At 33.0% G+C, this 27,388-nt stretch overlaps 1 protein-coding gene across 2 annotated transcripts in view; it reads left to right on the top strand.

The window, feature by feature from the left end:
• The first annotated feature begins 4,564 nt into the window (after positions 1 to 4,564).
• Positions 4,565 to 27,388, top strand: part of LOC118195637 (uncharacterized) — a 70,386-nt gene continuing 47,562 nt past the window's right edge. For both annotated transcript variants that reach the window (XM_085822946.1, XM_085822948.1), the window contains exons 1-4: positions 4,565 to 4,665; positions 17,041 to 17,427; positions 19,309 to 19,420; positions 20,839 to 20,881. In XM_085822946.1, coding sequence (XP_085679072.1) covers positions 4,662 to 4,665; positions 17,041 to 17,427; positions 19,309 to 19,420; positions 20,839 to 20,881 — 546 coding nt within the window. In that variant the 5' untranslated portion in view covers positions 4,565 to 4,661. The remainder of the gene's footprint in view (positions 4,666 to 17,040; positions 17,428 to 19,308; positions 19,421 to 20,838; positions 20,882 to 27,388) is intronic.

Below are 27,388 nucleotides of genomic sequence, written 5' to 3' on the forward strand. Positions count from 1 at the left end.
GAAAATTTCCTTATAATCAAATGTATTCCTGTATCAGATGTTAATTACCTTACACGCTTCATAATTTAAACTACTTTTCATACCCCCTTCTTCTTTTTCATTTAGTCTTCTTTGTCAGTAATCACGAATACAATAAGAGAAGAAGGAACATTTGCAAAAGAGATCGCAGCCAGTGCTTAAATTGCGCCGGAGCCCACCGGATTCTGGCTCCAGTACTTCTTAATTTTTCAATAAATCATAATTCTAGCCGGAGCTCACCGGAGTCCTAAACCGGCTTCTTTTATGTAACTAAACAACAATTTCAGTAGAAATTTCATCTGAAAAATTTTATTTTTTTGCAATAAAATTGTATTACAAATCGCTTATTGAATTTTAATTTATTTCTTTACATTTTATTTAATTGTAATTTTAATTATGTAATTACTTTAATAATTTAGTTATTTTAATAATAATTTATTTTATTTTATTAAATAATAATCATTAATTAAATAATAGGCAAATATGAAATATTAATGTTAATTAAATAACAGTTAATTAATTTGTAATAATTAACTATTTAATTTTAAAATTATTAATGATTTTAAAAGTCATTTTATTTATTTATTTACTTTTCTTCCCCTTTGCTGACGGTCTTTCATAGGGCTCCGTCATTTCTAATTTTAGAAATTAAGCCCTGATCGCAGATACTGAATTTCACCGGCTGTATGAGCCTTTTTCTTGCATTTCTTCACGTTCTCCTCCAGTGGAGATTTCTCAGGTAAAACATATTCTCAGGCTTCTTAGGAAACATTATGAAATTCTGGAAAATATTGCCCCGGCTATAGAAACTCAAACTAATACAGAAGTATCACAGTAAAAGAGATCGCAACTTTAAATTTTGGTTTTAGAGAAAGAAGAGCAGATCATATCTCATACCATTTCCAATTATTTTCCATATTATATTTTGAATATGGAAATTCAAAATATATGTTATATATTATTAATTAATTTTATTAATGCGTATATTATCAATAATTATATTGGGCCATCCAGAAAGCTCAAACCGCAGCATGTTTTCTTCTAATGATTTTGTTGCTGTTGATAATTAGAGACCTTGATAAGAAGTATGTTTAAATGCGGATTTTTCGGCTTACGCTGCCTAATTTTGCCATGTATTACGGCACTTTTTTTTTTAGGGCTAAGAATGGAGAACCCTAAAAATTTATTTTCGTTATTTTATGCTCTCCTATTTCAAAAAGTTAAAATATGCTACTCTGACTGCTTGTAAAATGTGGTTTCCTATGGTATTATACACGGATAACGATATTTTGGACAAAGTGCTGCTTTGTATACAGTGATAGAATTCGAAGTTGGTTTGAGAAGGGAGAAATTTCAGCCTCAAAGATGACGCTAACTCTGAATGACCATCTCCTGTAAATAAGGAACTATTAAAAGAAGCTATCAATGAAAATTCTCGTTATGCAGTTTTGAAACTAACAGAGTAAATATTCCGAAAAGTACAGTACATCAGGGCTTAATTTCTAAAATTATAAGTGCCGAAATTCTACAGAAAACTGTCAGAAAAAAGGAACAAAAATAAATAAATAAAATAACTAATAAGATAGAAAGTACCAATTCAGAAGTCAAACAACAAAAGTCAACGTTATATTTTATTTTCAAAATTTTCACAGGACTAGTTTCGATGGTTTTACCGAACCACTATTCTCAGCTGCAAAGCCGCAAATTTATTTTATTCATGCGTTTTATTCATGGTTTTGCAGCTGAGAATGGTGGTTCGGTAAAACCATCGAAACTAGTCCTATGAAAATTTTGAAAATGTAACTTTGGTTTTTGTTGTTTGATTTCTGAATTAGTATTTGTTCGGTGTGTTATTGTGTCTTAAAGATAGAAAGTAATTAATAACTGAAATAATAACCTGTATAATAGTTAAAACAATTAATTAATTAAAATTAAATAAAATGTAAAGAGATTAAAAATTTAATAAACTATTAAATTAATGGTAAATAGTTAAATAATAAAATAAAACATTGGATTTCTTCTTATTTGGGGCTCCGGTTGTAATTATAATTTTTACTCAAAAGGTTACTAAGAAAAAGTTCAACCTTTTCTGGCTGAATTTAAGTCCTAAATGTACACTATAGTATATGTAAACAGCACCTCGATAACTCAAGAACCAAGAAATGTAATGACCTTTTCAAGAAAAGAAATTTTCCAAATGCTACAGAGTTGGCAAAAAAGTTATACACCAAAAATAGTGCTTATGTGATTCAGTGAAATTTTCTTATGCTTTTGCTCTGCTTCATTTGTATTTATTGCCAAAAAAATCTCAGAACTTTCTAGATAACCCAATATTTTATTTATTATTCAGTGTAATTTATCATTAACCTAATGTTTAATATGCATCATTTATATAGCATTCCTAACTAAATATTAAATTTTCTTATTTCTTTATTACTTCTAAATCACTGCTTTCAGCGCTTTCTGAATTCTACTCAAAATTATGAATTTTATTCAAGATTTAGAAGGTCCAAACTATGCATTCATTCACATCTTGCGGAGTCGATCAGATGATCTAAGAGGCAAAGTTATGTTTATATTTTGGAGATAAGATAAAATTTATTTTGACAAAAAGCGAAAGTTTACATTGACAGAAGCACAAAACTGACAGTTGTTGATTACAGTAGCTGACCACAGTAGCAGAGAAGAGTTCAACTAAATTGACTTTACGCATGCTATCCAAAGTAGCCAATGGATCTTATTAGCAAATTTCCAGATTATTTTATCCATCTGTAACCGAGAGCCGTTCTACAATAGCTTTGAAGCTAGATTTTATTATTAGAAAGTTTCGCTAGAGTACTATTTTTAAAAACATTTAAAGAAGAACTCATTGATGGATAACCATTATTTTTTATGAGCAACTTCTTGCACTGGTCAATTAAGACACTTACATCGATGTCGTATAGGTCTTTTTAACGCAACAACATTCTGTCACAAAAACTTCTCACTTCAAGACCTTCACAATCTCATCAACAGCGTGGATGCTAAGAGAAATTTTTTAGTACTACCTATAATATAGTGATTACAGATAGAAGACAATGACTCCAGGAAGACAATATTGAGCCTATAACAAAGCTTTAATTTTTTTTCATATTATAGTAGTAATTTATTCGATTACAATAGGTTCGAAAAAACTGTGATTTGGATTTATTTATTTTGCGAATTAATGCAAAATTTTCATTCATGAGTTTTAATTTTTGAGAAATTTCATTTTTTTTTCTATGAGAAATCTGCGTATCCTTGCTGATTATTTTTCGTTTCTCAACAAAATATTAATTCTAGCAAGGGTCTTCTAGCTAGGCGTTTTGCCGGCCCGTGCAATCTTTGCGATCCTAAACTTTGCATCTGATATCTCCCAAAATTCTAAAAATTTTGCCATCTGTAACTTCTGCTAACTAGAATCTCACCTAAATTCTAAAAATTTGGTTGTATTTAAATTTTGTTGCATGCTGCTTTTCTAAATACTAAAAATGTTGCTTCCCAATGAGGCGGCACCGGTTGCGCCGGCTCTGGTGCGACCCTTAATGGCATTTGACCCAAAATGTCATTTAAGCTATAAATTTCAGCATTGATTTGCTCTTCGTGGTGTTAATGATGCTACATTTATTCACCTTTTATATAATTTTGAAAAAATAAGTAAAGATACAGATACACTAAATAAAAATTTTCATCAAAGTGGGAATTTATTGATTTTTGCTCGCAAAAGAAAAGATAAAAATATTCCACTCCTCCATTCATGATTCCTCCTCCCCCCGCCCACATCTTAGCATGAGTTGTTGAAAATAATAATATTTCAGGTGCTGATAAATTTTATGTGCAGCATACTTGAATTATGATTAAATAGTGAATTTTCATACTTAATTTATATTTTCTTAACTAGAGAATTTCGATAAATCTATGTACATCCATAATTTGGAAACAAAAATGTAGATAACTGAAGAGAAAATTTTGAAAGAAGAATTTGTTATTTCAGATGGAAATCTAGGTATTTAGGAAACATTTTCAAATTATCTGACTCAAAAATCAATGGAATTAATAAAGTTAGTAGATTCATATTAAAATGCTTCGGATACTTTAATTAAAAATTTGGTGTAAGAAGTAAATGTCTGGGAAATTATTGCTTTAAAAATGCTTTTACTGGCCGTTGCCATATAATTTTGTCAAAAACCATTTCCAAGTTTCATTTCACTTCATTTTATGTTCGTGCTGCGTTAACAAGCAATACAATGTTATTAGCTCCTCGGTCTAAAATAATCGTTTATGTAAAGCGTTTGGTTACCTTATGATGGATATTTAAATAGTCATCATTGAGTACATAAGAAAACATGAATTATTTTTGTTATTGAACTATCACAAAATTGTAAAACTACATATCTATATTTATATTCGTTTCATAGTTGACAAAACAAATAGAAAAGCAATTTAATACAAGTGAATATTAAGCACGTGTATGATTTAAATTGAATGCATTTTAAACATTCTTCGAACTGTAACTGTTTTTGCACTGTTATATATTTGAGTTCTGAGGTTTGAGGTGATTAGATGTATATTTATATTTTGTGTATAAAAGATATGTAATAATTTGCAGCGTTCCTAAATATTTTATGGGTAAGATTTTCAAAGATTTATTTTATTGAATGAAATGATCATTTTAAGGCTATACATATTTGGATAGAAATTGTCCTCTCTCTGCCTTCCACTTTCTCCCCTCAAACGATAGAAATGAAGTTTCAAATTTAATGTGACATGAAATAAAAATTTAGTTCTAAAATGTACGAATAATCATATACAACTACTTTTTATTTAAATATCTTAATAGTATAAATGATTATGATTGATTATTTTGATGAAGAATTTTATTATTGTATTTTGATGAATACGATTTAGCAGTGTTAAGATGTTTAAATGTAATAAGAGAGCACTACGAAAATGCAGTACTTACGAAAATGGCAGGTTACAAGGAAGGTCTTCCAATCCTGAACGCTCAAAATTTCTTTAAAAAAAAAATCGGAAAGCTTTCAGATTTTATATTACTCCCAAAGGGGCCTTTTTTTTTTTTTTTTTTTTTTTTTTTCCCCTTCCCATTCACACACAGATACACGTTTCCAAAGCCATTTCTAGAGCCTTTGGACTAAAAATATTTAAAAAAATGTTTTATTCTTTACAGTGTCGCCACTGCTGTCTTTGAAATCGTTGAGTTTTTTTAATCAAATATTCGTTAAAATTTTACAAAATGTGAAATAGATAATAAAACAAATTTCCACGAAAAGCGTTATTAGTTATTAGTATTTGGAGAAATATTGCCGAATAAACGCATTTTTAAAGACAACTGGAATTTCGATCCGTTTCAATTAGAAGCTAAATTTTAAAATTTTCGAAATCAGATAATTTCCATACTGTACCAGAATAAATATGATTCATTATGTAACGAATAGAGAATGCAATGCACTATGAATTTGTTGTTGAGATTTTATCTCTTTTATAATAGTTTTATAAAATTATTTTTCTTGATTTATTAATGATTATTTTCGAATCTTAAGTTTCCGAAAGTTAGTTATATTTCAGACTAACCGAGCTACATTAAGACGACTTTTTGTTGATGATCCTGATCCACAATTCATTATGAATTATATTGAATGAAATGTTCATTGAATTAAATATAGATTGTTTTCCCGTTATGCATCTGGCCACGCTTTTTGGCCCTTTGGAAAAGCAACCAAACACATGCCGACAACACATGCCATTCGGGGACAATGGTTGTATGCGCGTGTGTGTGTTAGAATTATTAAACACACACACGCACATATATTATTACAACAACATCGTCAAAATACGTGGTGGTACTATTCGGTTTCGAGGGCCGTAAAAAATTGCCAAACTATTGTTGATGCCAATGCTGCCAAAAATAATTGCGACAACCCTAATAATTGCAGCCAAGAAAGGAAGTATAATAGTAAATAACTATCTAAGATTGATGTTTTAATTTAGATGAAAGGTTAATTTCATATAATACTTTTTTATTATTGTAATTTATATGGAAAAGGCTAAACATGACTGAATGGAAGCATAAGAGTAAATAACTATTTCAGATCATTATTATAATTTATACAAAAATTGCTAAACATAACTGAATGGATGCCTGCATCGCTATTTCGCTACGACTTATCGTTAAAGCATAATTTCATCTCGTTGGTAGTTCAAACGTAATTTTCTATAATGAATGATACCTTTTCTTTGAAAATATTCAGAATCGGAATTCAGAAGTGCAGAATCGCTCACTTATTTGTTTGCCACATTTTACAAGGGTAAAAACAATTGGATTTTTGTCAATTTTATTTTACTTTTTAAATGAAAATAGGTCGATATGTACATAGATAAAGTCAAGGGGGTGCGCAGTGCCATTTTTTGTGCAATTCTGGGATGTGCACATGGATACCGAGTATATGCAATTCTTAAAAACGCGTCAAGCAGTGAGTGATTCTGCACTTTACCCAAAATTCTATTGAAGACTTTCCATCATGGCAATTTCCAAATTGTTAAATCCATAGGATATCAAAAAAGGATTTAAAAATTAAATTAGTATTTCAATGGCGTCTTAAGAAATATAGAACTATATAAACTTACGCAATCTGAAACCAGCGCGTACGCTACATTTGGCGCACTGTTAAATGGGCGCGTTTGCTAAAATTGGCGCTTTTGTGCATACATTTTCGCTGCAATTTTTTTACGGCCCTCAAAACAGAAGAGTACCTACGTGGCAAGTGCATAACGGAAAATACCCTTTATACAGGTCACACATTACTATAAGGGATATTATGATACCAAAAATTATTTTTTACAATTTACTAAACCATGTAATTTAGAAAGTTTTGCGTGTATTTCATTTTATACTTTTTAAGTTACGGAATATGTAAAAATAATTTTAGGGTACCGAATGTGTAAAAAAAAGTGACCGCCTTTGAAAGTAGAAAAATAATTTTTTTCAATCTCGCGTAAGATTACATTTAAAGTTCCGTTTGATTTACAAATCCGATCCCATCATCTAAAAATCACTGGTTTGCTAACCATGAAAGATTAAATCTTTTAATTTAAAAATTCATCATTGTTAAGAACAGTAAGCTAACTATACAAATAATCATATCACTTAAAAAAATTTTTTTTTAAGCTGGAAATTTCGCAAACTGTATTAGAAATTCCGAAAAAAGTTCATTTGAAAATTCTTATTCGTCCTACAAAATGATATAAAAATTTAAATTGTAAAGTGATTAATTTGACCATTAAACAAGGATTTGAAAATAATAATAATAAGCGTTAAATTTAATACTGCTCAAATTTTCAAAGTTATTGTCATGAAACATTTTTAAAAAGTATTGTTCTGTTTTTATCTTTAACTTTTTTTTTTTTTTCTGAAATAACTAGTTTAAGAGATATATTTCTTACCACAGTACTAAAGTTCTTCAAAAATGAGCTGTTAACGAAAGTGTATCTTCTAGCTGGAAGTATTAAGTTGGCGCATATTTTTCTAAAGAAAATTATTTCACGCGTGTTATCCTATACTGGAATAGATCCAAAAGCTGTGCCCAAAATTAGGTTAAATGAAAATCTCCCACCCATTCGTTATCGTACATTTACACTCTGTCCCAGAAGTTTGTAGGGTTTATATTTATTTTAACTAATATTTATTTTAAGTTTAAGCTATCTTTCCTGTCAAGCCTTTACTTTCCCCTGGAATTGCCAATGCCAGAGTATGTAAATTTTAGTAGAACGCGCAAAGGATTCAAATTTTTAGCAGAAGTAATTTTGAGTTAAATAGAAAGGAAACGAGTTTGTAGGTGTGCCTTCTTGATTCACGAGCGTGAAGGTTGCTAGGTAGAAATTTAAGAACCGCGCGTTTCGGCCTGTGTGCTTGCTTCGGCAGTTAGTTGAATCTTTCAACTTTTTATTCAGAAAGTTTGCTGAAATCTCAGGTGTATCTTAGAACGCGGTTAAGTTAGTTACGTTTAGAGAGCCTCGTAGGTAGTGACTTGTTATTATTCATTTTTAGTTGTACTTTCTTATTTTTATTTAACCGCCGGGTCGGCGTAGTTCGTGAGCGTCAAGTGAACGCATCTGTAACTTCTAAAATGGAATAAAAAGGCAGTTAAACCGTTCTTAAGAGTTTGTGTACTTCCCAGTTCTTAGCAGTCACCACTATTGTTGCGTGCAGGTTGGAAGCGCGCAACATTACATTGGCGCCCGAACACTTGTCGAACTGAAATGGCCGAAAATTGGATGGAAGCTGCTGGACATCAACAAGAAATGGCAAGCCAATTGGAAGGATTTGGATACCTCGTCCAGACGATGAGAGCGTCAATTAAGCCAAACGTCAATTTCGACGGAAAAAATTCGGTGGCGATATTTCTAGAAAGCCTCGACAATCACTTCCAGCTCTACCCTGTGCCTGAAAGACAAAAAGTTGCCATCGCCACATCTGCACTAAGAGGATAGGCCGCGCTATGGTGGAAGAATATAGGCAAATTTTTATTAGGGGAATTCGGAGGCCAGACATATACATTTGAAAATTTCAAAAAATCGTTATTAAAGGCCTTCCCCATAGTGAAAGATCGAGCAAGGCTAGAAGCCGAACTATATAGTTTTTATCAACGGAATATAGAAGAGTTGACGGACTTTATTCAGCGAAAAATTAAGCTGACGGATATGCTGTATGGGAAGAAACCCGACGCGGAAATTATTGAAATAATCTTACCAAGATTGCTACCTGCTGTTCAAGATTACTTTGAAATTCGAAACCCAAGCACATTGTAGGAACTCTTCGAGTTGGCGGTCAAGTTCCAAAATCGCAGAATAGCGGAAAAAGCTAGAGGGGCATCGTATTCTCAAGGTCTCCGAAGGCAATCCTCAAATGAACAGACCAGAAACACAAATCGCTCTTATGGTGGAAAGAGCTATCAAGCTAACTCATCGAAGCTCGAAGGTCCAAGCCCAAAAAAGGAAATTTGAAAACAACCGTCCGCGTACCCAGAAGGCAGAAGTTGAAAGGAAAGCTTTAAATGAGTAGAGGGGCCTGTAAAAGCGAGGGTCCAGACCCCGGAAGTTTCGAAAAACCCTCAAGAAGATACCCAAATGCGGTCGTCCTAAAGAACTCACAATTACCGATTATACAAGTCCTGGTTGGCGATGTACCAGTAGAAGCCCTCATCGATACAGGGGCAGAAGGTAATTTTATGAGTCATACTTTTTTAAGAAGAATTTTAATAGGTTACGATTATTTAAAAATAAAAACACAGAAATCATAGCAGCGCAAGGACAAACTTGTCAATGTATTGGCAAATTATCATTACAAATACAGGTTAAAAATGAAAGCCTTAAAGTATTAATTTTTTTGGTAAAAAATTTGAAAAGTCCACTTATTTTAGGTATGGAGTTTTTAAAAGCCGCGAAGGCCAAAGAAAGAACAGTAAATTTACGTGGACAGCAGAAGCAAATACTACATTTGAAAGGTTAAAAGAAGCACTCATCAATGCCCCTGTTTTAAAATTCCCGGAAGGGGACGAAACCTGGAAATTGCGGCAGATGCGTCGGACTATGCTGTAGGTGCTGTTCTCATGCAAAATGGCCATCCTTTGGCATTTTTTAGTAAAACTTTGAACCCTACGCAAAGGAATTATACAGTTACAGAGAGAGAAACATTAGCCGTATTAATGGCTGTACACAAATTTCGAGTTTATTTCGCGCCAGTAACAGTCTTTTCGGATCATGCGGCTGTTGGTAGACTTTACTCGGGGAAAAGCCTAACGCCCAGGTTAATAAGATGGGCTTTAAAACTTCAAGAGTATAACCTCATAATTAAATATAAACCGGGTAAGGAAAACAATGTAGCTGACGCACTATCTCGTATGAAACTGGACGATGAAGGCAATGAATTCAAATGCGCTGTGTTGACTTCAAAAATTTTAGATTCTAGAGAAACAATTATTGCTGAATTAAAAGCTGATTCTGAATTTGGAAGTATCTATGCGTATTTGAAAGACCCCGAAAGCTTTGAACACACAGATATCGATGCGATAAGAAGTAGAGCAGAAAACTATGAAATAATAGATAATTTATTATTTTATACGAAAACAACAAACGAAAATTTCGAATACAAACCAGTCATCCCAGCCTCGCTTCGATTAAGCATTTTGAAGGAATTACACGATGCGAAAACAGCGGGTCATCTAGGGGTCAGAAAGACTTTAAAAAAGGTACGCGAGGCGGTATATTTCCCGCAATTATACAAAATAGTAACTGCGTATGTCAGGTCCTGCAATCAATGTCAGTTAATAAATGATATTAATTACAGCCCGGCCGGGTACTTAAAATAGCATTCGCGATACATTTCCGAATGAAATTTTAGGCATAGATCTTCTTGGTCCTTTCCACCAGAGTGAGTTAAATAAAAATCGGTTTCTTTTAGTAATTGTAGATCATTTTTCAAAATGGACAGAAATTGTTCCACTTAAACGCGCGTCAGCCAAAACAGTCGCAGATGCATTCTTACACAGATACATTTTAAAATACGGTGCACCGATAAAAGTCATTAGCGATAACGGTAAACAATTCGTTAGCTAAATATTTGAAAACATTTGCACTGGACTTGGCATACGCCATATCAAAATGGTTCCGTATAGACCACAGGCAAACATAGCAGAAAGAGTTAATAAAAACAGTGTAAAAATATAATTCGAAGTTATGTTAGCACACATCACAAGCGCTGGGATGGCTACATAAACGAGTTAGCTTATGCTTTAAGAACAGCAAATCACGATACTACGGGGAAAACTCCAGCAGAATTATTTTTAGGACGGAAGTTAATTACGCCTTTAGATAAATTATTCTTTGTGCAACAAAGAGAGCAAGAATTTAAACAAAAATATGTACAAAAACGCATTGACCAGGCGGTTAAAAGTTTGGATACGGCAAGAAATAGACAGAAATTGTACTATGACCGAAAACGCCGTGAAGCAGATTTTAAAGTTGGGGATAAAGTGTTGAAGCGGAAATTTTCTTTATCAAGTGCCCCAGACAATTTTACTGCAAAGTTAGCTCCAAAATTTGAAGGCCCCTATGTAATTCAGGAAATCAAGGGAGTCGTATTGTACCTTAAGAACGAGAGAGGGGAAATCTGTAAAGCAAGTCCCGACCAGGTAAAAAAATATTGTAATCAAAATGATTTTGAAATCCTTAAAAGTTTCTTGCAGGACTCAAGCGCAAAAGAAGTGGAAGGTCCAGAAGTAACGTCACCCTCTCCACCACCCAAGAAGCAGAGAACAGAAGAGAAACCTAGCCCTTCTACAAGTCATGCTACGGTCCCGAAAAGAAGAAAGGAAAATGTTCTGACTCCAGCATTTAATAAATACAAGAAATCAAAGCCGCCGTGTAAAGAATCTTTGGTAAAGAGGAAAAGACCAGTTACAATGCACCGCAGTAGAAATTCTGCGTCGAGGAAACCACTTCCAGGGCCAGATAGTCAGGAGCAAACAAGGCCGCCGTTCACGAGAACAAAAAGACAGCAGGAGGAACGAAAAGACCACCACCAACAGAAGAAATTCAAGCACGATTCCAGACCGGAGGCCGCCAAGACCAGCCGTCCAGGGGCAAAACGGAAAAGACAGGAACCCGACGACTACCACTCCAAGAGGCCGGCGTACAGAGGGAAAAAAGAAAAATCACCATGGACGAAACTCGAAGAACACAAAGGCGACGACTGACTTCTATGATCTCCATAACGTGGGAGCAGTTCTGCCGGAAGAGGATGTCGGAGTTCCAATCATCGAAAACTCAAAGATAAGTTAAAATCTTCTATAAATTTTTTCTTTTGTTCCGAAATGTTATGCGTAAATACGAAGTTATATGTTTTGACGGAAGTCAATTTGTCTCGGTTGAGACTTAGTTTTGTTTTACTTTATTTAGCTAAGGGAAAAGTATTATTTTCTTTAAGTATAAAATCTAAGTACAAGCAGTTCCTGTTGGTCGAAAGAGTAATTCTGTTATGTTAAAGCCAAAATTTGGCCGAAAGTGAAAATAACTTCGTATTCTTGTATTAATGAGAAATTTAGTTTCAGTGCCGCCAGCCTGGCGAAGAAAGCGTGAAGTAAAAATTTTATTTTTATCTTATTCATTGTATGGTAAATTGTAAAAATCATGTGTATTAGAATTTTGTAAATATACGTAAATACTTGAAAGTTATGTTCTAGAATTTAGTCTAGAAGCATAAAACTTAAGATGCTAAAAGTAAATACTCGAAATGAATTCAAATTTAAGTATTAAACTGTAGATAAAATCATGCTTTAGAGCGAAAGCCTGCATGTCTAAAGATGAATGAGGGGGAATTTAGAATGAATGTGTTTTGTAGGGTTCTCCACCTACACTTGAATTTTAAGAATGTTAAATATAGCTCATCGAGTTTTAGAATGTCGATTAAGGTGTGTCTATTTGGTCGCTGAATTCTAACAAATCATTGTGGTTAGGGGAAATGTTGCAATACTAAAACACGAATATTGCTGTTTGACACCACACATGGTGGAGAGCCAGGGTAAAGTTAAATTCATGTTTGAATACTTGAATGAATGTGAATTAAGCAGTTAATTAAGGAAAATAAAGGATCGAAAACGAAAACTTTATCCAATGTTAAGAAAGTGTAAATCATAATGTATTTAGAAGATACAGATACTTATTCCTTCCAGATGCTGGAAGGAAGGGAACAGATTGATTGCTGAAGTCCAGGAAAAGTTCCTATAAGAAGAGATGGTAAAATGATGTATCGACAGAAATTTATTCTAATTTTTCAGAAAACAGTTTGTTTTATGTAAACGAAGCTCTTGAATTTTAGTTCAGAATATGGAAAGTTTTCAACAGGTCGTTTCTAGGACCTGCTTCCAAGTTTACCAAATTCTGGCAGCGGCAAATGTAGGGTTTATATTTATTTTAACTAACATTTATTTTAAGCTATCTTTCCTGTCAAGCCTTTACTTTGCCCTGGAATTGCCAATGCCAGAGTATGTAAATTTTAGTAGAACGCGCAAAGGATTCAAATTTTTAGCAGAAGTAATTTTGAGTTAAATAGAAAGGAAACGAGTTTGTAGGCGTGCTTTATTGATTCACGAGCGTGAAGGTTGCTAGGTAGAAATTTAAGAACCGCGCATTTCGGCCTGTGTGCTTGCTTCGGCAGTTAGTTGAATCTTTCAACTTTTTATTCAGAAAGTTTGCTGAAATCTCAGGTGTATCTTAGAACGCGGTTAAGTTAGTTACGTTTAGAGAGCCTCGTAGGTAGTGACTTGTTATTATTCATTTTTAGTTGTACTTTCTTATTTTTATTTAACCGCCGCGTCGGCGTAGTCTGTGAGCGTCATGTGAACGCATCTGTAACTTATAAAGTGGAATAAAAAGGGAGTTAAACCGTTCTTAAGAGTTTGTGTACTTTCCAGTTCAAAGCAGTTACTACTATTGTTGCGGGCAAGTTGGGGCCACGCAACACCACAAGTTTATAGAGTCGATTATATTAAGTGTTTTAGAAAATTAGAAAAGAACACACACATCAAATAAAAATCTGTTTATTTAGCATCACATGTGACTTGCATTGCAGTAAATATTCAACTAAAATAGCAAATTGTATTTTAGGAAAAATAAAAACACGCAAGAATAAGCGTCCCAAAAGTTTGCTGTTGTTGCTTTTATGCTCACTTGTCTGATGTAGTCAGCTCAAGACCACGAAATTCCTCGTGGCAAAGAGCGCAGGATTGCGCCTGTTGTTGGCAATAGCCTTGAGCACCTAACGGGTGACAGTGCAATATGGCTCAGTTCCGCTCTCAATTTTGATGAAAAGCCCCTGGGGACGGGTCCGGGGGTCTCCCTTCCCTCTCCCCTTGCATTGAGCCACAAGAGGGGACTTTCGGCTTGCCGCATATTTGGAGTGCCGCCATGCCGCACAGACATTATACATTTACAAACATCCATGCCTTCTCCGGGCGTTCGACCCCGGGCCCGTCGGCACGGTAGTCAGCGACGCTAACCACTATGCCGGTTGGGCGGTCCCGAAAGTTTATAGAACATTTACATTTTAACAACTTATGATCAATTTTAAATAACTTAATACTTCAAAGTCGCCCCATTATTCCGTATGATATCGAATACACGTTTTTCCATCCAGAGAACTAAGTTTTGTAACAATTCTGATTCCACATTGTACCATGCACTCTCAAAGGCTGCTTCTAAGGCATTCATTCACGAAAGAAAACAGCCATTCTCGTAAAATCTCTGAAACATAATACCTCACACATTTAGACTGAGTTTAGATCAAAGCTCATTCGTGGCCACTCAAGAACAGAGACATTTTCTATGTCTAAGTAATTTTTTGTAGTATTAGAGGTATTGAACGGGAACATCGTCATGCTGGTACACTCAATTTCTGTCCTCCAATGTTTTCTCCAAATGGCATAAGATGGTCTCTTCTATGTATTTTAACGAATCTTGCCGACCATCTAGAAAGGTGAAACCCATTTGCCCGTTGAAACCGAAAGCTGCCTACATCATAACAGATCCACCTCCAGTGTTCCTACTGAAATAGCTCCGAGGCTCTTTTCGTAAGTCATGCCAGTAATATGACATTTTTGTGCAGTCAGAATCATATAGATTCCTTTTTTTCCCCCTTCATCACTGAAAATTATACAGAAATACATTGGTCACCATATACCATGTGTTACGGGCCCATTGCAATCTCATTTGTTTGTGAAGCTTTGCAATGATCGAGTTCATTTTTAAGAAAATTAATGTAGCCAGATTCCTTGATTCCCTTAAGAACAATTTTTTTTTTTTTTTTTTTTTTTTTTCTTCTGGATATTTGCAGTCCACAAGCCCTTGTGATTCGGCGAACGAACTTTTTCTGTGTCGAAGTCATTCTTTGTATCCGCCTGTCTCTGCCACTATCCGTCATTCGGGGGGAACGTGGTTTTGGTTGATGTGGCTTCTTACGAGATATTACACAATAAATCATGCTTTCAGATCGATTCAGAAGTTTCGAAATTTCTTTAACTTAATTATCGTGCTATTTAAAGTTCTAACTTCAGCATCAGAAAAATGCGTAGCTTTAGAAAAATGCGTATCAGAAAAATGCGTAGCATACTTAAACGCAGTTCAAATTATCTTTTATTCTTTTTTTTAAATTGGAAGCTTGAATCAAGGCATTATCACATAAAAGGTTCAAGTTCCCCTATCATGATTGTTGCTAACCAATTTGCATAAAATTACATTTATTTATAAACATTTGGGACACACGTTTTTTGTGTTTGCTTTTATTTTTTTCTAAAAGACAAGGTAATAATTTTGTTAAATATTTGCTCGAATGCAAGGCACATGTGCTTTAAGTAAACATATTTTAATTGGGTAATTTTAGACATTTCTATTTTTCTTAAACATGTAATTTTTTACTTTAGTCTATAAACTTTTGGAACAGAGTGTATTGTGTGATGCAGAGCTCCAGCGAAGTTATCATTTCTACGTAAACTTTATATAAGGTCTCGTGTTTCCTAACTCGTCTTCTCATTTTCAAACCTATACGACTATCTCGATGTTTTTTTTTTTTTTTTTTTTTTTTTTTTTTTTTTTTTTTTTTTTTTAACAAAAGCCTTGTTTTCTAATTGCGCAGCAGAAAAAGTTTTTCCCAACATAATGTTACGATCATTGAAGAAAAGCTAAAAATACATAAAAATCATTACGATTTAGTTGGTTTTTTCCTCATCGCATTCTTTCTAATATTGCCTTTCCTTTAATTTTATTTTTTTTTTTAGCCCCAAATGGGCGTTAACCCAGAAGGGCTATTAGTCTTGAAACGGCATTTTGCGTTGAATCAAAAAAGGCGTTGTATCACTTTTCAAATTGTTGCCACCAAATATTATCGCCCTATATTATATTGAAGGAAATTAGATAGTGAATAATCTGCATGAACGTATGCATGTCTCTCGCATTATGAAAAATGACGGTAAGCTATAAAATTTTGAATAACGTAATCCTCCACCCAAATATGGGCACCTGGAAGCCCGAATTTAGAATTTTGAATTTGTTTTACTATCTATTTCATATTTTGTAAAACTTTAACGAAATTTTGGTTAACGAACTCAACGATTTCAATGCGAGCAATGGCAACACTGTACAGAATATATAGATAGATAGATAGATAGACTGTTTATCGGAAATTATAAAGATATGTTGTTCTTTAATATTTTTAGCCCAAAAGGACATCAAATGCTCTCGAAATGTGTATGTGTGTGTAAATGCAAAAATAAACGCCCCTTTAGGCGTAATATAAAGTCTGAAAGCTTTCAAATATATATTTTAAAAAATTGACAGATTAAACTACATTTTAAGATAGCTTTATACTTTCGAAAAAGCAAGAAGTGGAGTGGCTCAACAAAATACATTCCATGCGCAGATCTTATACCGTAATTTGAGTAAATGGTATATTTCATATAAATTAGCAGGAAGACGATTAGTACGAATTCATTATTTATGCTTGCTTTCACTCAAGAATAAATAATAAGCGGAGGGGAGAGAATGCTTCTTTGTTTAAAATCAATTTTGTAAAGCGAAAGATCAGACATTTTAAATTAATAAATCGAATTCTTCAGTGTTTTCTCTGAAACGTGCTGAAATTTTTAAGAGTAAATACTTTTCTTATGACCCTTATATCTGATTACCCGTATTCTGCTGACAGGTGAGAAAAAATAAAGGAAATAATAATAATAATCATGCGGGTAGTCTAAAGACCTACTGTTCAGCGATGAGGACTCTAATACCGAGGGTCTAGTATAATTGTTACATCTGTGAAAAGCCTACCTTCACGTTTCTATGAAACTCTAAAACTACATCTTTCTGTTGATACATAACATCAAGCCTAATTAATATTTTACAATTACGTATTTAATATAAACATTTTAAATAATTTCGTAGACTCCCGAAAGCTTAGAAGACTGGAAATGACGACCAAAAGATGTAAACCTACGGTAATAAACCTTCGTGAACATCTCCCAAAATATAAGGAAACCGAGCGGGGTGTCTCAAGAAATCTAGAAAAGAAAACGCCCAATATTTTCGCTTTGAAACTCAAGGCTGAACTCAGTTCGGACGATCGAAGACAGTCAGTGGTCACTGAATTGGATGATGAAATGAAAAATGACTTTAGATGGCTGATTAATTTTGATTTGAAGTCTGTTTTCCTTTATGACATCGAGCGAAACAATCCTTTTGTTAAATACCCTAATAATTCGAAAAGTATTGCTCCTCGTGTCTGCTCTAAGGATCCATTTGCATGCAAAGTTCTAAGGAATAAAATCAAAGGTAAGAAAATTTTTGAATTTCCAAAAACTAACCTGATCGAAGTCCAAAGCAGCTTATGCTTGATTTTACAGCAATAGCCAAAAATGAAATAGAGAAAATAGCAATATAAACGTATAGAAGGCGAGGGGGGAACTACCTTGGTAAAATATTTTTATTTTGCTTTGCTAACTTTTTTTTTTTTTTTTTTTAATCTTTTAGGCTATTCTATAAATACATGATGAACTAAATTAAAGAAATTAAGATGAGAATGCAAACATTTTTAATGACTGAGATTAATTCGTAACCCTAATAGGTAAGCTGCCTCCTATAATTTGGTAGTGAACTTTGGGTAGAGTGCTTTAAATTTAATTACTGTGAGAATCTGATAGACAACTTGGCGAGTTGTGAAAATGATTGCTATAAAATGATACACTGTGGTAAAACAAGGACTGTTGAAAAAAAGAAAAAGGAACTTAAATATTTTTCAAAGTTTTTTTGCCGCATGGAACATTTTATAATTATCCCCAATAAAGAAATTGCTTGCAAATTTATAATTGAATGTCGGGATCGTTAGAAAGACTTTCATGAAAGGCTAATGGAGATTGTAAGCTAATATTGGGATTGGGGATGCTCGATAACGCTTTATCTTGGTGAAAGACGGTCAGTAGAAGATATACTTTATTTTAAAATCTGAAGAATTTAGTGAAAGCCAAATCCAGGGTTCTTTAGCTGTGTAACGACCATAAAAAAACTTTATCAAAGCTATTAATTTCTGGAATTTCGACTAAAGTATTTTTTACCACCAATCAATTCTGCCAAATTTATTAAACATGGATCGAATAAATCCTTCTTAATAAAAGAAAAAATATCAAGGTTTGGTTAAACAATTCTAGATAAAGTGAAAAGTCATTATGTAATGAATCTTCAAACCCCTTATCAACTGAAAAGTCCTGATTCTCTCGTAATTTGTAAAGTGGTGATATTACTCGTATTCTAAAAGAAATAGTGAATCGAAACTTTTAGAGAAATATCGTAGGGTAGCGCATTTTCTTGTGGTCACCGTCGTCGCTGCGATGACTTGAAAACTTTTGAAGGAACGATAAAAAAAAAAAAAAAAAAGGGAAACACACCTAAGTTTCAGCTTCTTTATCTAATCTGAAAAGTATTATGAATTACTGATAAGATTGAAACCTGTATTTCTCTTCCTTCTTTCTATTCAGTTGTTAAATTCAGGAAAGAAATATTGTTAACTTGTTTAATATTCTATTATTATTTCATATGATTGTGAAATTTTGTTAAACTGAATGAAGAATTTTTACATTGCTAAACATTTAAGAAATTTAAGAAAATAGCTCTTACATACATACTATCCCGTCGACTCTGAAAGTTGGCTACCATCTACCCTTAAGCGGTGGCAAAGATCCTGTCAAAGTTGTGCTGATCGTTTCAACGCAATTCTGAAGAAACGGAAATTACTTATTTAATAACAAAGTAGTACCCAACGGGTTTCGTTTCCGCGTTTTCCTATTACTACAGCATAAAATTTTGTTGCTTTAATAATCTCCGTGGTGTAGGAGTGTAATTTTTTTAAAGAAAAGTAATTATGATTTTATCATTGTTACAGTTTCGTTATTAATACTCTTAAGTGAACATGAATAAAAAGAAAAAAAAAACTAATAAACTAAAAATGAAAATAAATTAAATTAAATGATCCGCCGTTATATAATTTGATTTTAAAATCAGGTATTTTCAGTATTATCCCTTCAGGCATTTAATATTTATAGAAAGAATAATTGAGGAATGGCATAAGATCATATTTTATTGATCTTTCTTTATGTACACGTAATGACAATAATAACATTACTAAATATTACTAAACTTTATTACTTTTTTTCATAAAAGATGGCACAGAAATCTCAAAAAGAAGTTTATTATTACCTTGCATTGAATTGATAGAAAGCTGTCTGAATGAAGTCGGTGCAGTCAGAATGAAAGTTATCTATAACTGGATAAGGTGAGCATTCTTGTATCTCTTTTCCATTTTGTATAATAGAACAGTATATTGCAGATATATGTACGTAATTTAAAGAAATTTTTCTATGAAATTTCATCGGTTGAGTCGCAAGATCTTTTATCCATCTTTTTACATGAAATCACAAAATGCCTAAATGCCTAAAATATGAACAACCAGAGTACATATTAGTCCACTTCAGTTACATAGATATATCATTGATTCAAACCAGTCTTGATGTACCAATCACCGGTAACTAAATTCATTTTGCTATGTACAGGTGTTTCCCTTTCTGCGAAAAATAACGTTTCACCGAAATTTAAAAACTGTTGAATATGATGCTATAGCCTACCACTCTTAAAAAGTCTTTATATCATTTTCAAAATGTAAAATATCAGTTTAGCAATATCTCGCTTTACTGACGATTTTGCGTTTAGGCTGTCATTGACATAAGCTTTTCAGGGACACGAGTATTACTGCTAAATCAACATCTTGTGTAAAAATACAAATTTTGTCAGCATATCATATTCTTGAATGTTACACACCAACAAAGTTCACCACCACCCAAAAAACCAGTTTAAGATATAGTAAGTAGATATGCATACGGCTTAAGAGTTAATAGGTTTATTTAAATTAGGCAAAGCCTACGAGGGCTCTCTGCCTAAGGAAAATAATACCTTCGTGGAGGGCCAGTTCGCCGAGTTCGATCCCATTTCTCAGATTCGAGTTGAATTGTCAGTGTTTAGTCCTCCAACCGTTGGTATACTTTATGTATTGAACTAAATTAACTATTTTTTTACTCAAATTGAATTTTATTGAATTTAAAGTCTATTTTTCGGCTTTTTTAATCTCGAAGTTTCTGATTTTTCAATATTACTTTCCGCTAACATGGATTTATTTTATCTTTTTTTGAAGATTATTAGCAATGACCTTTGGAAACAGTAGCATGCCATCAGAAGGATAACATTAAAGGTTAATGCGACAGAGTCAACCTAATCCATACCGAGAACCCTCGAGTGTTGTTCTCTGTATCGCACTGAAAGATAAGACAGAATAAATAGATTCTTGATATTGAAGTAGAAAGTGTTTCAAAATACAAATATAAATAGCATTTATTATTCTTATTTTTATACTAGTGATGTTACATTCTTAAAGGCAACCTAGCGCCCTCAGTTTAAGAACTGTAATCACACAATGTTACTCGTTTAAACCCAAAGAGGAAAGTTAATTCATTTTATACTTATGGAGATTAATCAATAATCAATATAATGCGGATTCTTTGTTTAGAAATATTTTTGTACTGTAGCCACTTTTTATTGTAATGGTTTTATTATAGTTTATATGCTGTATTCCTAATTATTCCCTTTACTATGTGAATAAAATGCATGCTATTAGCATAAATATTATATCTTATTTTACAGAACACGTATTCCTGCATTAAAACCAACAGATACTAAATGGAAGGTAAGAAAACGTGTTTTTTATTTTCACTAAGTGTCATTGGGTATCCTTAAAATTCTACCCCCGACCTAAGACTAGGGTAAATTTTAAATAAACTCTCTCGATTTCGAAGACGACTAACATGGATCTTCTTTCTTCAGGAGCCAAATAATTTTCTTGCTGTTGTGACGTTCAGACATATGAACCCCTCGGACTTCCAGGTGCTTAATGAGAGATATCTAGTTCTCAGCGACAGAATGGACAGCAGACCTTTAGAAGAAAGGTGCAGCGGAACCTCCCCCCCTCCCCAGTGGACATAAGGGACTAATTATTCTCTTTCCAGGTTTTTAATAAAACGAGGAGAGAGCTTTGTGTAAAAAAGCTTTTGATGCTGTAAACGAGTGAAAGCAGACGCATTTTAGCGTCGTCACCTCGTCAGCGGCTTTTGTATGAATTATGGTTGAAATGATTCAATTATTTTAATATTTATTCAAGAATTTCTTATTAAGTTTTAAAAGAGAACCTGTCTTTTCTTGCACCCAACAGGGGGTTCTGACGTTACACTGTTTTGCGGTTTGTCTTCTTGCATCATTTTGCTGTTTGGCAACAATCGTGTTTCCTCCTGAAGAAGACAAAAAATTTCGTATTGCCCTCGAAATCGATTAGGTTTTATTGGTACTTTCTAATTATCTGCAACACCGGTCTCAGCATTTCGTAGAATTGCCGTGTTTCGGGGTATTTTTGATATATACACCACAATAGCCAACGTATACGCAGGCGTGTAGCATATGCGGGTTTGAGTATACGTAAATTTATACCCTTTATATTTAACTATCAATTCACTGAACAGTAGCCATTGGTTGTAATTGTATAACTATCAGTGATATAGATTTTTGTATTTTCTTAAACAACTTCTTGCTTCTTATAAAATGCTTCTATTTATTATAACCTATCAGGCATTAAATTTTGAAACCTCAAACGTGTTTTGGCAATTCGTAAAATTGCCAATGAGTTCGTTATTTTTCTGGGGGTTGAGGATAATCAGAAAGTATGTTTTGTTTAAAATTTACGCCAGTCTACATTCCCGTTCTCTTAATTTTATAGTTCTCACTGCGGAATTTCTCCTTCATATAGGTATCGTACATATTTAGTTAGTAATCACTAATCAAAGATGAAGATATTGCACGTGCGCAGGGAAATTTGGGAGAGGGCATAATAATACTTCAGATCAGTTAAATGCAAATACAACAACCAAAAAACATATACATACCCTAAAATTATATATAACCCTCAACATATTATTCAGAAACAACGGGAAAGGTTTGTTAAATTACGATTTTCTCAAAAGCAGCATTAATTAAGCTATAAAATCTAATTAAATAAGTTAATTAGATTAGAAACATGTCCGAACAAGATCTAAAAAGGTGTTAAAAGTTACAGCATAAATTAAACTAATATTGTGTAAAAAATGATGGATGCGTTCAAATAAAAAAACTAGGCTACCTTCCTCTGTTTTTCTACATTAGCAAGTGAAAGCATTTACACATTCACACAAGATTTGACATAACCAATTGTGTTTGTTTCATTGCTTTCCTTTTATTTCTCTTGCTACATCTCAACCGTTTCTAAATGATGGAATCTAGTAAAGTATTAAACAGAAAACGAAAAGAGTTAGGTAGAAGGATTAGCAGTTATACCCACCGAGGCGTTGGCGACAACTCTTTTGTAACACCGCTGCCATGAAAAAGGAGTGATGCGTTCGTGAAGGACTTTCTAAAGGAAACTGGCTCGTATCCACATTTCACATAGTGAAAAACCACGGAAACTTCCGTGCAGCCAGCCAGTTCACATGGCATCGAACCCAGGAGGAACTAACAGTATTCAGCGACTTTTACTGCTCGGCTGCTGTTGGGCGCCATTAAAGGTGGAAATAGAAGGAATCTGCCTTCAATTGCTGCCTTTATGGTATCTCCTGATTAAACTATGGCTCAGGAGAATGAGAATTCTAAGAACATGTAGCTTTTGCATTAAGGTAGAAATTCAAAGAGGTTTCCAATTACTATTTTAAGCTAATTTAATTTATTCCATCAATTCGCAGCAGATCATCGAACTTACTTTTTACTTAGTTTCCTTTTACATATTGAAGACACCAATAAAGTATTATAACTATAGTTTAAATTTGAGTTTTTACTCAACCCATGACACTATAGTGAAAATTTTTTAATTTTGCATCGGCTTACTGCCTCGAAAGTGACAACCAAGATTTCTGTGATGAACCAATACCCTCTAAATATTAAGAGAATTTCGGGGAATGCTCCACAAACTGCGATTATCCAGAATATTCCAGAAATTTTCACACGTGTGGTTATAAACATCTCAAGGTTTGTGCTATGTGTAACCGTATAACAAACATATCGATCTGCTGACAAATCAATTTTAAACGTGGACTTGACTCGTGAACACGTTGAGGCTGCTTCTATATATCCTATGGTTTCAAATTATATGATTTCATCAGATCAGATGATTCAAATGAGATTTCAAACTCGATGACAATAACTCGGAGAAACTTGCGCTGATGAATAGATGAAAAAATGGTCTCCTATAATGTAACGAAGGAATAGTTTAATCGCTTTCTAGACAGGGGAATGCGATCTTTCGTACAAATCTCACCCAACACCTCCGGTTAGGAGGAAATACCCTCATATGCGGTCAGGTCGTAAATTTAGAACCCCTTTTTTCACGGGGGGGCTGAAAAGCAGGGGATAATCTTGCTCCTGCTCTTTAAAAAATGTCGGGGTCGTTTAAACATCTAACTTCTCTACATTCAGTTTTATACAGAGGAAAATACAAATTGAATTCTTCGAATGAATGTAATTTTGTACAATGAAAATGTATTACTTAACGATAAACTGTAAGATAAATAACATCTTTTTTTAAAGCCATAGGTGTAGAAAGACAGATATTTGTTACACCAATGAATTTGTAGTAAATATTGAGTTTTTCATTTCGAATGCTATGTTCCATGTATGCGAAGTAGCTGAGTATGTGAGATAATAGTCATAACCGAATGGCTTTCAACCTTTTCACGGCTAAGGACTGTTTCTCAATTACATTGTGGTCGCTGCTTTTTGGTTAATTTTCTAATGACATATAAAGAATAATTGTTTTTATTTGAGACTTATGAATAAAATAACGCAAACTAGACTGCAGAAAATTCTTAAGAATGAAGTTAAATAATACTGAAAAATGCATTATTGATGCACTTTTGTTTTTATATATAGTAGTATTAACTACTACTATAATCCTTAAATGGAATCCTTAAATTATATATATCTATGTATAGGTATATATAAATGGAACCAAATACAGAACAAGGTATAAAATATCTTTATTATACAATGTTCATTACCATACGTATATTTACGTAATATCAATATAAATAGTTATTTAGGTTTCGTACATATATAATTTATTTTTATATTTTGTATTTTTTGTATTAGATTCAGTATTGTATACGTATCTGAAGTTTAATTTGTTCTCTTTTTGGGTTACGACTTTAAGTGAGAAAGAATTGTTAGGGCCTTCATAGGGATTACATTATATACAATCATTTAGGATCCGACTTTTCCTTTCTTTTAATCATTATACATATTGAAATACTACTTGATAAGTATACATAAAATATAGCAGTTTTTTAAGCTACTTATTTATATATCTATTGTTTTGTCTGGTTTGTTTGATTATAGCAAAGCATTCGACGGTTATTTGCCTAAGGGTAAGGGTGCCTCGTGGAGAACTTTCTAAGCAAACCTGACTCTTATGCACGTTACACGTGGGGAAAACCTCGAAAACGCCAATACAGCCATCCCCGTCGATCCGGATTCGAACCCCGGATCGACCTGCCACAGTTCAACGACTTTACAGCTCAGCCGCTAGTGAGCCACACACACACACATCCACACATATACATTAAATAGTATTTACATGTCGTTTATAAAGTATAATTGAGTGCAATTTAATCATAAAGAGTTAGAAAATATTCTACGGAATTACTTCAGTTCGTAGACTTTTTGTTAAGCTTCACCACATTTCTTAAAGAGAATCTCAACGCTAGTTCCATTTCCAAGCTGTTTATGTACCTAATTTTTCATGCTTTGAATTATATTTAGAAAATTATTTCACTTGGTTATAGCTGAAAATGCAGTTTTTTTATTGAAGAATTTAAGGGTAAGAAGTGAATTATGCCCTTTTCTAATTATTCTTGAAGCATTTAAATTTTTTTTAAAAAAGCGCATATTAATACAGATCACTGAACTAAAGTGCTCGATACAAGACGGATTAATTAGCTACTAAATTTTGATTTTCGTTGAGTAAAAATGAATTCATCTGCATTCTATAAGAAAGTAAATATTCAAAAAAAATTTTTTTCCTATTCTCGCAGTCATAATATTTTTCTTAAATATTCAGCTAATTCACATTCAAATATTCCAATCCATTACAATAAGTAATAAATCGATACAGTAAATAAATTGCCCTATTGCATACATTAGAAATACTTATTCTCGTAATAACAGATACGTATGTGTTATTCTCTTCGTAATTTTCAGTATATATATTTATATTTATAATTAAGAAATCTTTTGAAAGCAGAGTCAAACAGCTGTCAAAATTATATTTTAAAATTATTATTTAGAAATGCGCTTATAATGGTTTTTATATTTACGAAAGGTACTTCCCGTTTACTCAGGCTCACTGTATTCAAGTCGATAGGACCAATTGAATGGAAAGATCGATTTGTTAATTCATTTCCAAGTTTCAAATCGGATGAATGGACTTGCGAATAAAATAGCACATTAAAATACGGTCACTGAACTACAGTGAGCAATGAAAATTTTAACAAAGGTTTCGTACTTTATCTTATGAAAACAAAATATCAGAATCTAATTAAATGTTTCACTTATTAGAAAAATAGAAAATATAAATATTTGTGAATAAAAAGAAGTTATCTTTAAAAAAATAAAATTTAAATGAAAAAATAAAAGAATTACAAAATATTGCAGAAATTACATAAAATAGCGAATAAACTTATTCGGCACAAGCTCGCTAAATGTAAAACAGATTGTACAGTCAGAAAGCTCGCCTTGTCACAGAAATATACTGTTCATCGGGTTTAAAGGTTATTCAGACTAACGTGCGAAGTTCAGTGAGTAACTTATATTTTCCTTTGAATGTATAAACTAGCCAAAAAAATTGAGCACTTGACAATTAGATGCAAATTTAACAGATGGGAGCACTTGACAATTGCATGCAAATTTAACAGATGGATTGAAGGAACCCTACTGCAACGTACCACTTTGTGTAAGCATTTTCGTGGATTTCCTTAAGGTATGTAAATATGAGCCCATTTTCCTTAGAAAATTCTCCATGAAATCATGCCTAGCTAACCCTCATATGTTTTGCCATATATTCAACACAAAATCATTCTTAAAATGATTAATTAATTAATTTTATGTTAGATGATACGAAGCTTTTCAAAAACTAGGATGCTCTCTGTAAGCAATTAGTATTAATAAGCGCTGTTCAACTGGAATTAGGTTGGATTATTTGTTTATAGCAGTGCTTTTCAGCCGACTTACATGTACCTGTATGTATTGCGCAGAGGGGATGGAAGGAAATTCCTGAACGAAAACAATGTAATAATGAAATGTTAATAAACAAATAAATATAACTTTTCGTATCTTATGTAATTTGTCTCCATTCTGATACCATGTGCATCATTTATTTCTGATATACTGATACTGAATGAGACCTAAAAACACTTTTTTTTTAAATATATCTCCCCTTATGATCCCTGACACAGCCGTTTACTTTCCCCTTCTGTAATTTAACGTCAGTCTCCTGCTCTTGACCGCATTTGCCAAGCCACCGTTAGGAGAACCGAATCATGATAACTGATGATAAGAGGCTACAAATAATGGTGCTGTATTATATGCTAGAGAACTGAAATGCTTTTTAGTACAAACTAGATTTTTAAAATACCTTGTTTTACATCCCAGTTTCCGTTAGACAGCCTAATAGCAAATTAGTAAATTAGAACTATAGTTTTCTTTTGATATTAGTTAAGCCTCCAATTCTCTAATTAATCAAATAATGGCTTAAACTTAAGACAGTATGTTAGTTAGTGTCCTGTACAACACTCAATCCCCAATCATCTATCTAAAATGAATTTTTTTGACGTATTAACACTGATGTTAATTCTTGTCGAGCGCACACAGCTAAAAATTTTTTGACAGCTCAATGATCTCTCTCAGATTGCTTTTGATTACTCTCATTTTCAAAAATATTACTTGTAAATGTAAATATTGATCTACTAAGTGCGTCTGTTGTGGTTTAAAATCGAAATATGAATTTATTTTCATTTTCTTACGTACACACGTATATTTTTAAACATAGTTTTTTTTTTTTTTTTTTTTTTTATGCTTGTAATATTTTTGTAATTTTAGCTGCTTGCCAAGGTTAGAATAATTCTTT

The sequence above is a fragment of the Stegodyphus dumicola genome, chromosome 8, assembly GCF_044657685.1.
Source record: "Stegodyphus dumicola isolate Sdum_Otavi_A_Nest chromosome 8, ASM4465768v1".
NCBI classification, from domain to species: domain Eukaryota; kingdom Metazoa; phylum Arthropoda; class Arachnida; order Araneae; family Eresidae; genus Stegodyphus; species Stegodyphus dumicola.